The 13,736-nt window shown below is 36.5% G+C and overlaps 1 protein-coding gene across 4 annotated transcripts in view; it reads right to left on the bottom strand.

The window, feature by feature from the left end:
- Positions 1-13,736, bottom strand: part of GLCCI1 (glucocorticoid induced 1) — a 59,326-nt gene that overhangs the window by 33,161 nt on the left and 12,429 nt on the right. For all 4 annotated transcript variants that reach the window (XM_074836392.1, XM_074836403.1, XM_074836381.1 and 1 more), the window contains exon 2: positions 3,986-4,137. In XM_074836392.1, coding sequence (XP_074692493.1) covers positions 3,986-4,137 — 152 coding nt within the window. The remainder of the gene's footprint in view (positions 1-3,985; positions 4,138-13,736) is intronic.

Genomic DNA, 13,736 nt, shown 5'->3' with positions numbered 1-13,736 from the left:
CATTAAAGCCTTGACCCACACACAAGAACAAAAACATATTTTAGTCAAGCATTCCAGTTTAAAAACTCTACATTATTCTTTAGATTAGAGAGTAGTAAAAATGAACTTTGTTCATTTCCATTTGTGTAATAATACATCATTGCCATATACAATGGAAAATGCATATCCAAACATATCGGAATCCAGTTTAAATCATCAACTGGCAGGGAGGGAAATCACTGCATCATATTCTACTTGGTCATTTGTTCTTTTCTTTGTATTATTTAGATCAAGAAAAATTACACAGACGAACCTTGACTGGCCACATCTTTGTTATGACGTCAACATCATATGTTTATCCCTAATCTCTCCTTTTTAATTTTATAAAAATCTTTTAAATTATTCAGCTACTGCCAAATAATTATATTATTAAACTATGACAATTATCAAAATGTTTCTGAAGATTCTGAAATACTTAAAACTACTAAATAAAATGGTGTACCTTTGATTATCTAAAACTTGCTGTTCCTTAAAGATTAGTTAGTTGTATGCATATGCACACATACACACACACACGAACATAAACACATGCAGAATTCTGATAAATCTGGAATTGTATAAATGTCACAATGCATAGTGTCATAGTATATTTTTCCAAGAGCAAATATAACAACCTCACTTCTCTTCAGTGTTTTCAGTCAAAACATTTGAGATGGGTAAGAGGGACACAGAAATAGGAACTATAGTTACTATTCTCCAAGATGCAACAGAAACTAAACCAAACAAAATTCAATTTCCTCTATTTAAATAATAGGATATTATTGAATTCTTTTTTTAAAATCCCGGATTAATATTAGAGAAAGAAGAAACATTTTATTCCTGAGCATTATACAGGTTCAAAGAACTTAAGTGGGAAAACAAAGACTTGGAATAAAATTCATTAAGGGTTCATGTGATCCTGGTGAAGACCAGAATCTGACTTTTTTTAAAAAAAATACAAGAATTCTAAGAAACTTGGAACATCCATAATCACCACCTTCACGAAACTGCACAAAATTTGGATTTTAAATTAATGTTTAATTAGGGACAAAAATAACCCTGAAAGAGAAGCAATTATTCCACCTACAATGTAAGTTATACTGACAGTATTGTTCAGGAGTTTAGAAGTAAAACAAGGGATAATTTATTCTCCAAGGAAACACGCTCATATAAAAAAAATGGTTTATTGATTTTCATTATCTTGATTTTATTTATTTTGTTTGTTACCATCATCCACTCTGCTAAACTACCAAGTGTTAGTATTTTTAGCTACTGTAAACTATATGAACTCTCACAAGCTAAACTGTTACTTGGCCAACAAACATGTAGTAGCAGTACTTGTGCTCATACTCCGGTGAAGAGCAAGACTTTAATTTAATTTAACTTAATTTGCCATGCATGCATCCTATCAATGACTTGGAACTCATTCTTAGTTCTTGAAATCAGATATACTTCAAACTACACAGAGCTCAAACAATAAAAAAGCCCCACACAACCAAAGCATAACTCAAGTCAAAATTTTATGATCATCTACAAGCCTCCCTAGTGAACATTTTATTTAAGAAAAACTGGAATTCACTGTGCCAATCACTATGTTTGTTACATTTTACTTATTTATATAGTCCCGAGTAGTCAAGACACATGTTTTTCACCTCAAACACTGCTAAACGCTTGATTTTTGCATAATTTGAATAAAAAGACAGCTAATATCATTCTGATAGAAGATACACAAATCCAAACCATGAAACTTCCCTGCCCTTATCCCTTTGAAATAATACTTCAGTTTGTAATGACAACAGTACTGCCTTTCCTCTCTGTTACAGTTGACTATACTGAAAAGGTAAAACTTTTTTTTCCCCGCCCCCCCTTCCTGTTTCTGAATGAGGCAAAGGGTGGCAGCCAACAGGTCAAATAACCTAAACACTTACTTGAGCTCACTAGGAAAGCAATTTTACTGCCAAATGCTTGGAGCTCAAATATTTATAGAACAAGTTTGTTTCTCTTTTCTGTAACTAGTGAAAAGGTTTGTTTGTGAATGTTTAAATATTCTAAACTTTCTATTCATAAGGGTACTTGCAAAGTTTGATATGGATATATGTTTTAAAAGAGGGGTTAAGAAATACAGTTACTACAAAGCATGCTATCAAAAATCTCCTGAAAGGAAATTATGGTTTCAAAACAGAAAGACTTTCAAGGCATAGTATTGTGAAAGGAAGGCACCTTGGAACTAAATTCAGGATTAAGAGCTTTTCAAGTTAGATCTTTCATGATAATAAAGATGACTGCTGCTGCTTCTTTTCTTGCTAAAACTGGCTGGCTGGCTTCAAAATGAATGAGTACGACAAAAAGACACTTTTTTTTTAAAGGGTCCCACCACAGTTTCTAAGTTTCCTTGAACAATTTCAATCATCAGGTTCCCAAATTCATTACATAGGATTTCTGGAACATGCAGACAGATCTTTTCTCTTTTCTAAGCAGTCTACACTTATCCTTCCCCCATCCAAGGCCTTCATGTGTTGCGTTACAGTACATTTTAAAGAGATACGGAAAATTATTTATACATTCAAACTTGTCCTGAGAAATCAGTATTACACAAAACACTAAAAACCCAGAATCAATGTGAAGAGCTGCTTCATTTGCTCTAAGAAATGGTGGCAGAATAGGTGACAAGTATGTATGTTGCAAGACAGTAGAAAGTAACCAAAATCTATACACCTACGAGTGAAGTTATAACAGAAAAATCCTTGACATTTTGCATTGTGGCAATGTAAGCTTCCATTAAAAACAATTCTTAATGGCAAAAGAGAGTTATAAGCAAAAGGTAGGATGTCAGAAGTATCATTTTTTTCTGCAGGACACCCATGATAACCATGGACCAGAATCATGGCAAAGAGATAGAAAACTGATTTAACAACCATCCCTACATGGCCTGTAGATTGAAAATATAACCAAAGATAGATAGTTTATTCTAATTTCCAATTTAGTTTAGAACGCAAACTCAGACGACTTACTCCATACCCTAATAACACTACTGAAAAACCAAAAATTCAACTCCTTTGCTAATAATTTGGGTTTTTTTTAGAATTACGTATTTTTTACCTGTTTGAGAGTGATCATCTTTGTAGGTAACAAGCTCCAGTGTGAGGAGGAATCAGGCAAGAAACAACGCTCAAAGAGCACTGGAGCACTATGAATGCCCCAGCAGCCTACCTGCCAGAGATTCCTGCTAAGGATACAGCCTTGAGAAGGATCCAAGCGTATCAGTCCATAAATAATCTCAGTAGCCCTCCCTTTGTAGCTGGTGGTAAGGCTCTTGTTCTGATGTCTGGCTTCAAGAGGCAACTCTTCCACAGAACATTTTTATTTGTCTTTCTTGCTACTAAGCAGCAGAGGAAGCATCTCAAGACCATATTGCATGCTCACTCCCAGCTTCCGCTTCTTGATTTCCCCTCTAGTGACAAATTGATCAATTCTTCTTAACAATAACCTTTCTCTTTCTCCATCCCCACACACACACAAATACACTTTTTGAGACCCACAGATTTATTACCACGATTTAGTAACATCTTTAGTTTGTCAGCCACTACTATTATGGAATTGTTTTTTAAATAACATTCAGCACAATTTTGCATATAGCAGCTTCAAAATAAACCAGATACAAGGCTGAGATTGAAATCTGCTTATTTAGCCTCAACAGATCTGCCCACATACAGAAAACTATTTTTAACAGCTGTTTTCTAAAAGCATAAAAATATTATCTGTCACATACTATGTTACTGAATTGACACTGATTAAAAAAACACTACTGTATCCTATTTTTAGGGCTTCATATTTATAATGAAATTAAGTGAATCCACATTTCTTTGGAATTAAATTGGGCTAAGATTCCAGATCATGTGATAAAAGTATTATCAGGAAGACATCAATTATACGAAACATCTCTGTTGTCTTGTTTTACAGCTTTTACCTGAGTAGATTTATCTTTCATACATGAAGGGTAGTGTACGTGGGGATCACGTGGCCACTGTCCTGTGAGGTAAGGTCCTGTTATTGTGTCCAAAGAAGAAGTTCGCCTTATGGTACCAGAAGTTCTGATTTGCTGGGATTTTGGCCTGTCCACTGTAGAAAACCAGAACAAAATCAACAAAAAAGTCAGGCTAAATTTGATGTGAAATGTTAAAAGCTAGCTATGACACACAATGGCAAGAACATCAAAAACCTTTGTCTAAATGCCAAGCTGAAAAGAATGCCATCACATCAAAGCAAGTAACATCAGACAAAGGAGAAAAAAAAAAAAACCCACAAAAGGGAAAACTTAACAGTTAGAAAAAACGACAACACTTAAAAGTGTTCATATCTGCAAAGAAATGGGCTACTTATGCAACTTATGCTACTTATTTTCATCAACAAAAAATATTAAGCAAATTTAAATATAGCGATGATGCAACTCAGGAAAGCCAGACATACAGAAATATAAAATATAGTATCAGTATTGGGTTACTTTCTTTTTCTTTTTTCTTTTTAAGTCAGCTTCCTTAGCCTTCTAAAGATTAGAACACAAATCATGACAAAAAATTATGATTCTTAAGAAGATGCATATCTGATTTCTTGCTCTTGTGTACGTCATTCCATATAATTTAAAGATCCCAATACAGGCCTTAGCGAGCTGAAAGCATGTGACTGTGTATTTCCCTTTGACACAGCTCAGATCAAGGCAGCTACCATGTTTGTCTTCACTCATCACAGCGCCTACAATCTTTGACTCCTCCCTGTACTTCTCTCCCCATACACCTAGATCATGGAACACTTTTTCCTGCATTTCATTTGGAAAGCAGAGTAGAATGATTCATGAAATTGATGTGGGAAAGAACAGAGTTTTACAGCATGCTCTCTGGATCATCTTGCTTTGTCCTTTAGGCAAAATTACTTCATAGACTCGTTTTCTAGACTTCACATAAAACAACTCAAGCCCTACATTACAGCTACTGTTTATTTTGCTCACCCCTACTAAAAGAAGTTTGCAAGTGAGATTACTTTCAAGTTACTCACATGCTATGCACTGATCTGACCCACCAAAACCCTACTGACTGCTCAGAACTTGAGAGCAGACCTGCCAGCACACTTCTGAGCCCAAGCATGGCCACTGACCTCCACAGGCATTTTCTCTATTGTATATCACCTGAAATCACTGGATCTCAGAAGGCAGACTACATCATCAATGTTTTATATAGCATTCAGCACAATGATTAGGATATAGCTTGCACGCTTGTAGTTTGATACATGAACATAATGTTAAATCAGACCATTTTAGAAAAATGTAGAGCTGCTGAAATACTTAATTAGCTACTCATTTTAGGTGAAGAGTTCTAAATAATGCCATAAATTGGAAGCATGATAGTATACCATGCTGGCTTTGTATAATGTAATTGTTTTGACTGCCTCATCTATAAATCAAATTCCTACAATTTCAAATTGATCTATCCTCATAGGATTCCAGTTGTGACAAATTTGCATTTTAAAAAAGATTTTGGAACTATTAAAAGTAAAGAAGCCTGAAATCCAAAGTAAAGGTGACAAATTTTAAACATGAAACCAGTATTTACATTTGCTCTGAAACACAAGTGTACCTAAAGGGTGCATAACTACAAAGCATTCTTCCAACATTCACTGTCACGCTATGGCACTACTCTTCTCTCTTAGTTAGCCTGAGTTTTGAAAATTCCTCCAAAAGCTCTGTGCCTTGGATACATATTATATGCAAAAAACTACCAGGGATTTGTTAAATATGTAAATAGTTTAGTGTGTTCTAAAAAAACCTTTTAAAACAACTTAAGAGACCACTCAAAGACAAACTCACAAGACCATGTCTGAAGATGAGGAAATCAGGACTCAGAGTACCTCTGCAAACTTTACATTTAGAAAGTCTTGCTGAAAAAAAAACCAAACAAACAAACAAACAAACAAAAAAAAGCCCAAAAGACACAAATAAAAAATATACAACCGCAGAATGAACTAAAGTCTGTGCCTTGTTCTACATGCAGAGGAAAGGCAACAGCAATCCCAAAACTAATAACTCACATAATCCCATTACAACTGAACAGAAACAAACACCACCAAAAGTTACTACATTTATATTTTTCCATGGTAATCTTGGAAGCAGACTGCAGGACACTGTCAAACCCTAAAGCCAGGAGAAGGAAAGTTCAAGATGCAGTCTCATAAGTCCCTACTGCTCTTCAGTATTTCTTTGAATTACAGGAAACAAACCACTTCTCAACCACATAAACCAATCCAAGTTCACACTAACTGAATGCCAGCCTTAGTCCACTGTCGTCTGCCCTCCTTCCATCTACTTTAAGATGGCATGCACAGATGTGTGAACCCACCTAGTGAAGTGATTCACCGAGTAAAACAAAAAAACCTAAAATGTACCCCCAAAAAGTCATAAATACACAATTTTCCCCATTACAGGCAGAGTTGGCATAATATAATGGGCAGAAACAACCACAGGCGAGTCAGAAGGAACAACAGGGCTGCTGCAGCAGTGCTGAGGTCTGTTCAGTAACAATTTCAGCTCTCACCCTTTTATGATATAACCCTAGATCACATAAAATAAAGGAGGAGGGATCTGTAAGCATGAAATTTGAAGGAACTTCCACAAATTAGCATTTGACAAACTGTCTTATACAGTAATGTACTTAAAGATGACAGAATGCTGCAGAGAGCAGTGTTGAACTGGACCACAACAGTAGTGGCGCAGATCAGTTTAAATTGTTTTCTAAATATGAAAACTGCTCTCAGAATTTCTTTCTTAATTTTGCTTTTCTCAACTCATTTTAAGTCTGGCTTCCCGCTACTCTAGGGAGCTACTACAGAACTTTCATTTCTCCCCAAACTTTCATAACCAATGGGATTTTGACGCTCCTACAATGAATATCCTTCTCCAGTCCAAATCACTGTTTCCGGACGGAAACCTCATGCTTCGGTTTTTCTCATAGAAGCAAAAAAGAAAAAAACCACTGCAAGTACCATCTGATATCTGAAGAACTTGAACAGCTCCTGAAGTTAGCCAACAGACTTCATCATTCAGAAAGGCTTCATCAATATTCAGAAATTTCTAAAATTACAGACTGATTTTACCCAAGTTTCAGACTATACCTCATCTGACAATATCTGAGTGTATGAATAGATTTTACCGCAGTGCTAAGTCAGAACAATTCTGTTGTCTTCCTCAGTGATGTGTGACTTATCTCACAAGGAGCTCAGCTCTACCTCCAAAAAAGTAATCTTAGGAACACAGCACTTAAGCAGCATAATGTTACCTGAAAAAGTTAGCTAGAAATTACAAAAGCAAGATGTATTCTCACAGGAAGGCAAAATACCTCATGTGTTATTTAAAATATGCCACAAGTTTTAACAGCATGTATTTAAGGGCTATTGCTACGCCTTTCTAGTGATAAGTGACAGTTACACAAAATGACACAAGGGTCCACCTGAATACTACAGCTGGTAGCATCTTACCTCCCAGCAGGAATCAACTAAAATAAACTGCACAAAATCATGAAATTATGGTTCTGCATGCTGCATTAAGAGCCAAAAGAAATCTAGTTATACCACCTAGACTGACTGAAAAAAGGTTTCCATTCCTCTGCCAGCAAAATGTAATTTAGTAAGAGACTAACACATGACAACTCTTTTGAAAAGGACATGGGGCTCAAATAAAACCATCTGCTACAGCTCTAAAATGAAGAATTTGCCTTCCCATCCAACACAGAGGCAGCTAACCTGCACATAATCTCAAAGTCATGTTCGCAGTCCATTTTATCTTAAATAATGCCTTCTGCCATGCGTGCAATGAGGAAAATCACCTGCAACAAAAAAGCAAGATTGACAGCTAGCATTGGTACGATTATAAAAACTGCTTCAGCTAAATCTACCAGAGCTCATCTGTCAGCATCTTTTCTTCCCATCTCTCTTTCAGCAGTTAGCAGATGCAGTTCAAATTTGGCCAAAACTTTTCCACTCACATCCTTGCATGGATATATCCAGCTTAAAAAGACTAAAATTATCCTAAGAACTTCTCCGATGTCACAGATTCCTCTCAAGTTGGGTGAAAAACATGAAATAAAAATAAAATTCATACTTTCCTAAAACTAGAAGTATTAATATTGTTATCTCATTATCGATATCAGCTGTGACACTCTCCTGCCAAAAGGCTAGACAACATTCTTGCAGCAGTATCTTGATTTTTCTTGAAAGTTCATCTGTAAGTTAAACTATTTACCCAAGAGAGACAAGTCATGATACCACAGAGTATCAGTACTAAATTCCACAATAAAGTTTCATGAAATGTTGTTTCTCTTCTGTTCAGTTGCTAACACTGCAGAACCTTCTGATTCACCTTCAGAGCTACCAGTGAAATGAGTCCTATGCTTAGGTCTCATCTATTCCTAAAGAATTTCAGATTTCCTAGGAAATGAATACTAACTTCAAAAGAATTTTCTCCAAAAATATTTTTGTCCTTGGAAGGACTCACTGTGATGGATATCCTAGCCTGCTCAAGACTCTTTTCAACAGCTCCAAAGTCAGAGTTCAAGTATTCTGGCTCAAAGGAGATGCAGAGATATACACATATATCACATTACAAAGGATATTTACATATATATATACAAAGGATACAAAGGATAACACATCAGATATTTCTAGGACATTCCTACTAGACATGACAACAAATTTACAACAGTCTACAAAACCAGGGATTCAGAAGTGCCTGTGTGAATGCCTCTTAAATAATGAAGTACGTGGGAACGCAGCATGGGAAATCATACCGCAGAAATGAAAAGCTAAATATTAAGGAATGGTGACCCACAGCAACTACTAAGAATGATGGCCCAACACTTAGCTCACGGTTACCACAGCAGCGGCTGCTGCTGACCGCCCCACACAAGTCTAGTCAGAAGTCCCCTCTTCTGTTACACCTTCTACAAGCATGAAAAGGGATACCTCTGTTCTTGCTTGCTTTGGACAGTGATTCCTTGAGTACTACAAAAGTAGACTTTCAGATACAAGAGGAGGAACAGTCTTTGAAGAGCCTGGTGAAGGGGCTTTTTTGCCTTTTTGTTGTTTTTTAAATTGCGTATATAGTGATACTGTACTTATTTCTGAACGTATATTTGATTAGTCTTTCCTGATCCAATTATGTAGGTAGATGTTGCATCTGAGGTGATGAATTCATCTGGTAAGCGATGAATCCCCTTGTGTTCTAGCTGGTCCTCAAAGATTAGAGGGGCTAGGGGCAGCTGGACTTACCTCTTGATAGGTAGACCAATTATTGCCATAGAGGGCCATGCTGCACAACCCATCCCGATATTTGAGATACCCTTGGGCTAAATTAAGGTGTCATAATACTAAACAATCGATTGAAAAATTTATTAAGGGCAGAAGCTATATTTTAACAGAAACCAATTAAACCTTTTAAAGTTAATTAAACCCTATTAAAGCTCTGTAAACAGTTTTCAACAGTGGTTAGTAAATCGTGTTATTTTGAAAAGGGCTGAACAGCCACCAACATATAAGAATGGGATAGAGAGAAAGAGAAAAATAGAGCTAGAAGATAGATCCAGATCACCACCCTGGGTTCCAGTGACATCTCGGGTCCAGTTCCAGTGATACTGGTGGGTGCACACTGAGATAGAGCTCGCTGTGCTCCCCCCCCCCCGCCCAAACCTGTGGCTCACCACGCTATGCAGCCACAATGTTTGAGGCATTACCTCTTTCGATCTCTCACAATAGATGGACAAAGCAGTGCATGTTTATTTGCAGAATTTGTCTGTATGAATTTGCGAGGAAAAATATTGAAGAATGGGGATTCAGAGGCCACTCCAAAGAAACATTTCAATCTTCATTCTCAAGAAGGCTTTTCCCTTGTAATTGGAGCCAAAAATCTCTCAAGAAAAAGATTAACAAGGGATTTGGGGTCCCTAGAAGTTTTATTTCACAGGATAGATGTATTGGCTCAAAAGACATTTCCCAATTGCCAGTGACTGACGGACTTGTTTCTGACCCAATCTGCAAACTGGCTGAATGACTGCATTAACCGTGCAGAACAACAAAGAACATACTGTTTGCCATGTACTGTTCACAAAACAAAACAAAAAATAGGATACCAGCTTAAAAAACACAACACCCTAATATGCAAATGAACAGAAAAAATATGAAGTTATTGCAGTCTTCCTTCTATAATTTCAAATTAAACAGCTTAATCACTTTAATAGCTTAAAACAAAGCAAAATACCAGGTTTTTTTCAAGCATTTAAAATGCAGTGGAGTGTTTTGCTACCAAAAGGATATTTCTAAGAGGTTATAATAAGAGATGGTCATTTTAAGTTACCTTCTGACACATCTCTAAAAATACTGCACATTCAGCTCTGTAAAACGCCTGTCTTCATTATGTGTACCACACTGGTTTTGATTTAGTTGTATCAACTTCAGAAATTATTCCTGAGTTTCTGTTTTAAGAAACAAAGACAGAAAATGACTAAAAATGAAGGGGGATGACATTCTGAAGTAACTACTCTAAACAGACTGACACAATCTACTCTAATTTCTTGTCATTATCAATTACATGGAACCGACCAAAAAAAAAGGCACAGAACAGCACCATAATCTAATGAAGATTCCAACAACCAAACTGAACTAGCAGAAAGCAGTTCATTTCATGAGGTCTGAGATCTTTTGAAAGATCCAGGTCAATGAATTATGTGTCTCCTACATCCAAGATTCTTCAGGGGAGGAAGGGGGGTGGGGGGCATGGAGGGGGGAAGAGGGGAACCAGTCTCTTCCACATAGGTCACTTTACAGTTTGGCAGTCAGCAAATTCGGTTTTGTAACTGACAAGGCTTACGAGAATTCAAACTGAACTGCATCAAACACCAAGTCTATCAATACAAGAGCTAGCCTACACTGCAAAACGAAAACAAAATCAGCTTGCTCTTTCAAAGGAAAATTGTAGACAAAGACCCAAACTAAGGGTTTTAGGAATCAACCATATTGAGTTATCTTTTATAGCCATGACTAAGCCACTTAGAAAGGGAAGAGGTCTTCCGATTAGTCACTGAATCCAACAGGTAGATCAAGGCATTTCCTTCACCAGGGAGATTTTATGCATGACTCTTGAAGGACGTACAGCTCTCCTCACCTAACTGCACAGGAAGGCACAGTGCTCAGAGCTAGGCTACAGGTACATGGAGAAAGAGGGACAAATGGATGAATCTGCGGGCATACAAATTTCATTGGACCTACAGTTGACTCTCAAAATCTTGGTTGCCTATGCGTGTATATTGGAACATGGTCTGCCTCATGTCCCTATTCCACCCAACCACAGGTCAAGTAAAATGTGACTACGCATATCTTTCAGAAGTCAGATTTTGTTCACAGCAAAACTCGCCTGTTTAAAATCAACATTATCCTTGGAGATCAAGCACAGAAAGAACACTCTAATCTCAGTAAGAAAAGTAAACAAGCTATAAGGAAGAAAGTTCCAGCCCTCTAAAGCTAAGTTATTCTTCTAACAAAGATTACTGCTGGCATGTATAGGACCTGTACACAAAAGACGACGCATTTAGTATCACAAAAGCCTGCTTTGTTCAACAGATGTAACATACTTGCACTTTAACAGGACACCAGGTAGGTAAAACACTAATTCCAAACCTTTCAGATTTTTATGTATTTCACATCTTTAGAATATCTTTTTCTTTGTAAGGTTATTACTTCAAACTCAAACGCTATATAAATACCTAAACTTAGTATCATTTAATAAAGTATGTAAAAAATGTTCCTACTTTAAAAAGTTAAAACAAAATTGATTTGAGCTCAGCGGCTAAGTACTTGGGAAAAAGAGCACACTGAAACACACAACCAACCCTTAACTGTTGTGCATTTCCACAGGTACACAGAATTTTCTTCATTTTAGTTCATTAATTTAGATCTGTTGAATGATAAATTGATCCAATACTGAGAAATGAACTGGGAACCAAAAAGAGCACTAAAGCTGGTTGATTTTTTTCTTCCCGTGTATTAATAATTAAAATCTTGAAGGAAATTATAAACATACGAAGTTAATTCAGTAACTAAAGATAATACCACCTTTATTAAATAAACGATGACTCTGAAGGGATTTTTTTTTTGTTATGATAATACCTACAATTTAACAAAATGTAGAAAAGTGAAGGGTTTGTACTCCACTTTCCATCAAAATGCAGCTGGACATAATTGTGAATAAAAAAACCTTAAAAAATACGAACACATGATTCACTATTTTCACAATAAAAATACACAAAGAACTGCAATCAATGCACGGTAGGCTATACAATGCCATCATAATGATCATCAATGATTAGAAATAGAAAGCATTCTTCTAACTACAGCTAATTAGAATACAATTCTAGAAAACAACAATATTTTTTTCTGAAAAAAAAAATACTGAAACATAGAAATATAAACCCAGATTAAAACTGATTGCCTAAATCAGGCTGCCCAACTTTGCTGATTAAATAAATTATCTTTTCATTATCGGTTAAGTCATTGAAACAACTTCCTAAATCAGGACCCCAGTTCTCAACTGTCATTGACAAAACACACATAATCACTTAAAAACAGATTACAAACTCAGTCCTCAGTCTTACTTCGCCCCCATGATTCCTACTGGAAAAATGATCCAGGAAGATTTTTTTTTTTCCTGATGGTTTCAGGCCTTCTATAGTTTTCCACATAAACATTTACATTGTCAAACCAATCCACCCATTCATGTGCACTAACTTATAGCTCTTCCCTCCCACTTCTCCATTCCCTTCCCCACCCACTTGGATTCAGAGAAAGCAACAGTGTTTTTATTCAGAGTAGATATTTTTTTTTTTAATCACCGCATGGTTAAACTAACCTAGCAGTCCTTCTCTGAGTCTGCTGCAGTTTGATTTTACCTTTCTTAAACTGTGGAGTACCGAAACTGTGCGTAGCATCCCACACGATGTCTCAGCAGGCCCCTGCGTGGCAGGTTGCTCATTTGTGCAAGACCTGACCTGTGCCCAGTACTGTTTCAGTCACTTCATGTTGGCAGTTTAGAGATCCCACCATCACCCAACTCCACCCTCCAGCATTTTCAAATCATATGTTCCCCCTTAGAGGAAAAGATACTCTGCTCAAGTACAAGCTCACATACACAAACCTCCATTTTTTACTTTTAAATCTCACTTTTAAAAATTATTATTTCAATTCCCAAGGTCCTTCAACTCTTCTTGCATAATCTTCCTGTGTACTAATTAAACCTCTCAGAATTCATCAACAGTTTCATCACCCTAATTTTAAAATTTGCCTAAGCAGATAAGATCTACTTCCCGTCTAGAAAATCAGTTCTCTTATCAAAACCACCAGGTTAGCATGACACAATTTGGAAAGCTCATTTTGCACTTTAACATTTCTCCCTCCTTTCCACCATCCCTTAGAATTTCTTCTGAAGCTTCATCTATAGTTGAAAGTTAGACCAACAGATCTCTATTTTAGAACTGGACTCAACATTTTTCACATTTTAAAAACATCGTATCTGCTATACTCGAGTATCCTCAAATGGTGTCAGCTCCTATTCAGAATATTGCCTTAGAAATTTGAAGGTAAGCGTGAACTTCTGAGTAGGCTTTTCTAGAATCCTGCAATGGAGATCACTG

This window comes from Strix aluco, chromosome 1 (assembly GCF_031877795.1).
Source record: "Strix aluco isolate bStrAlu1 chromosome 1, bStrAlu1.hap1, whole genome shotgun sequence".
In the NCBI taxonomy this organism is placed as follows: Eukaryota; Metazoa; Chordata; class Aves; order Strigiformes; family Strigidae; genus Strix; species Strix aluco.
This window is presented reverse-complemented; position numbering and strand designations above follow the sequence as displayed.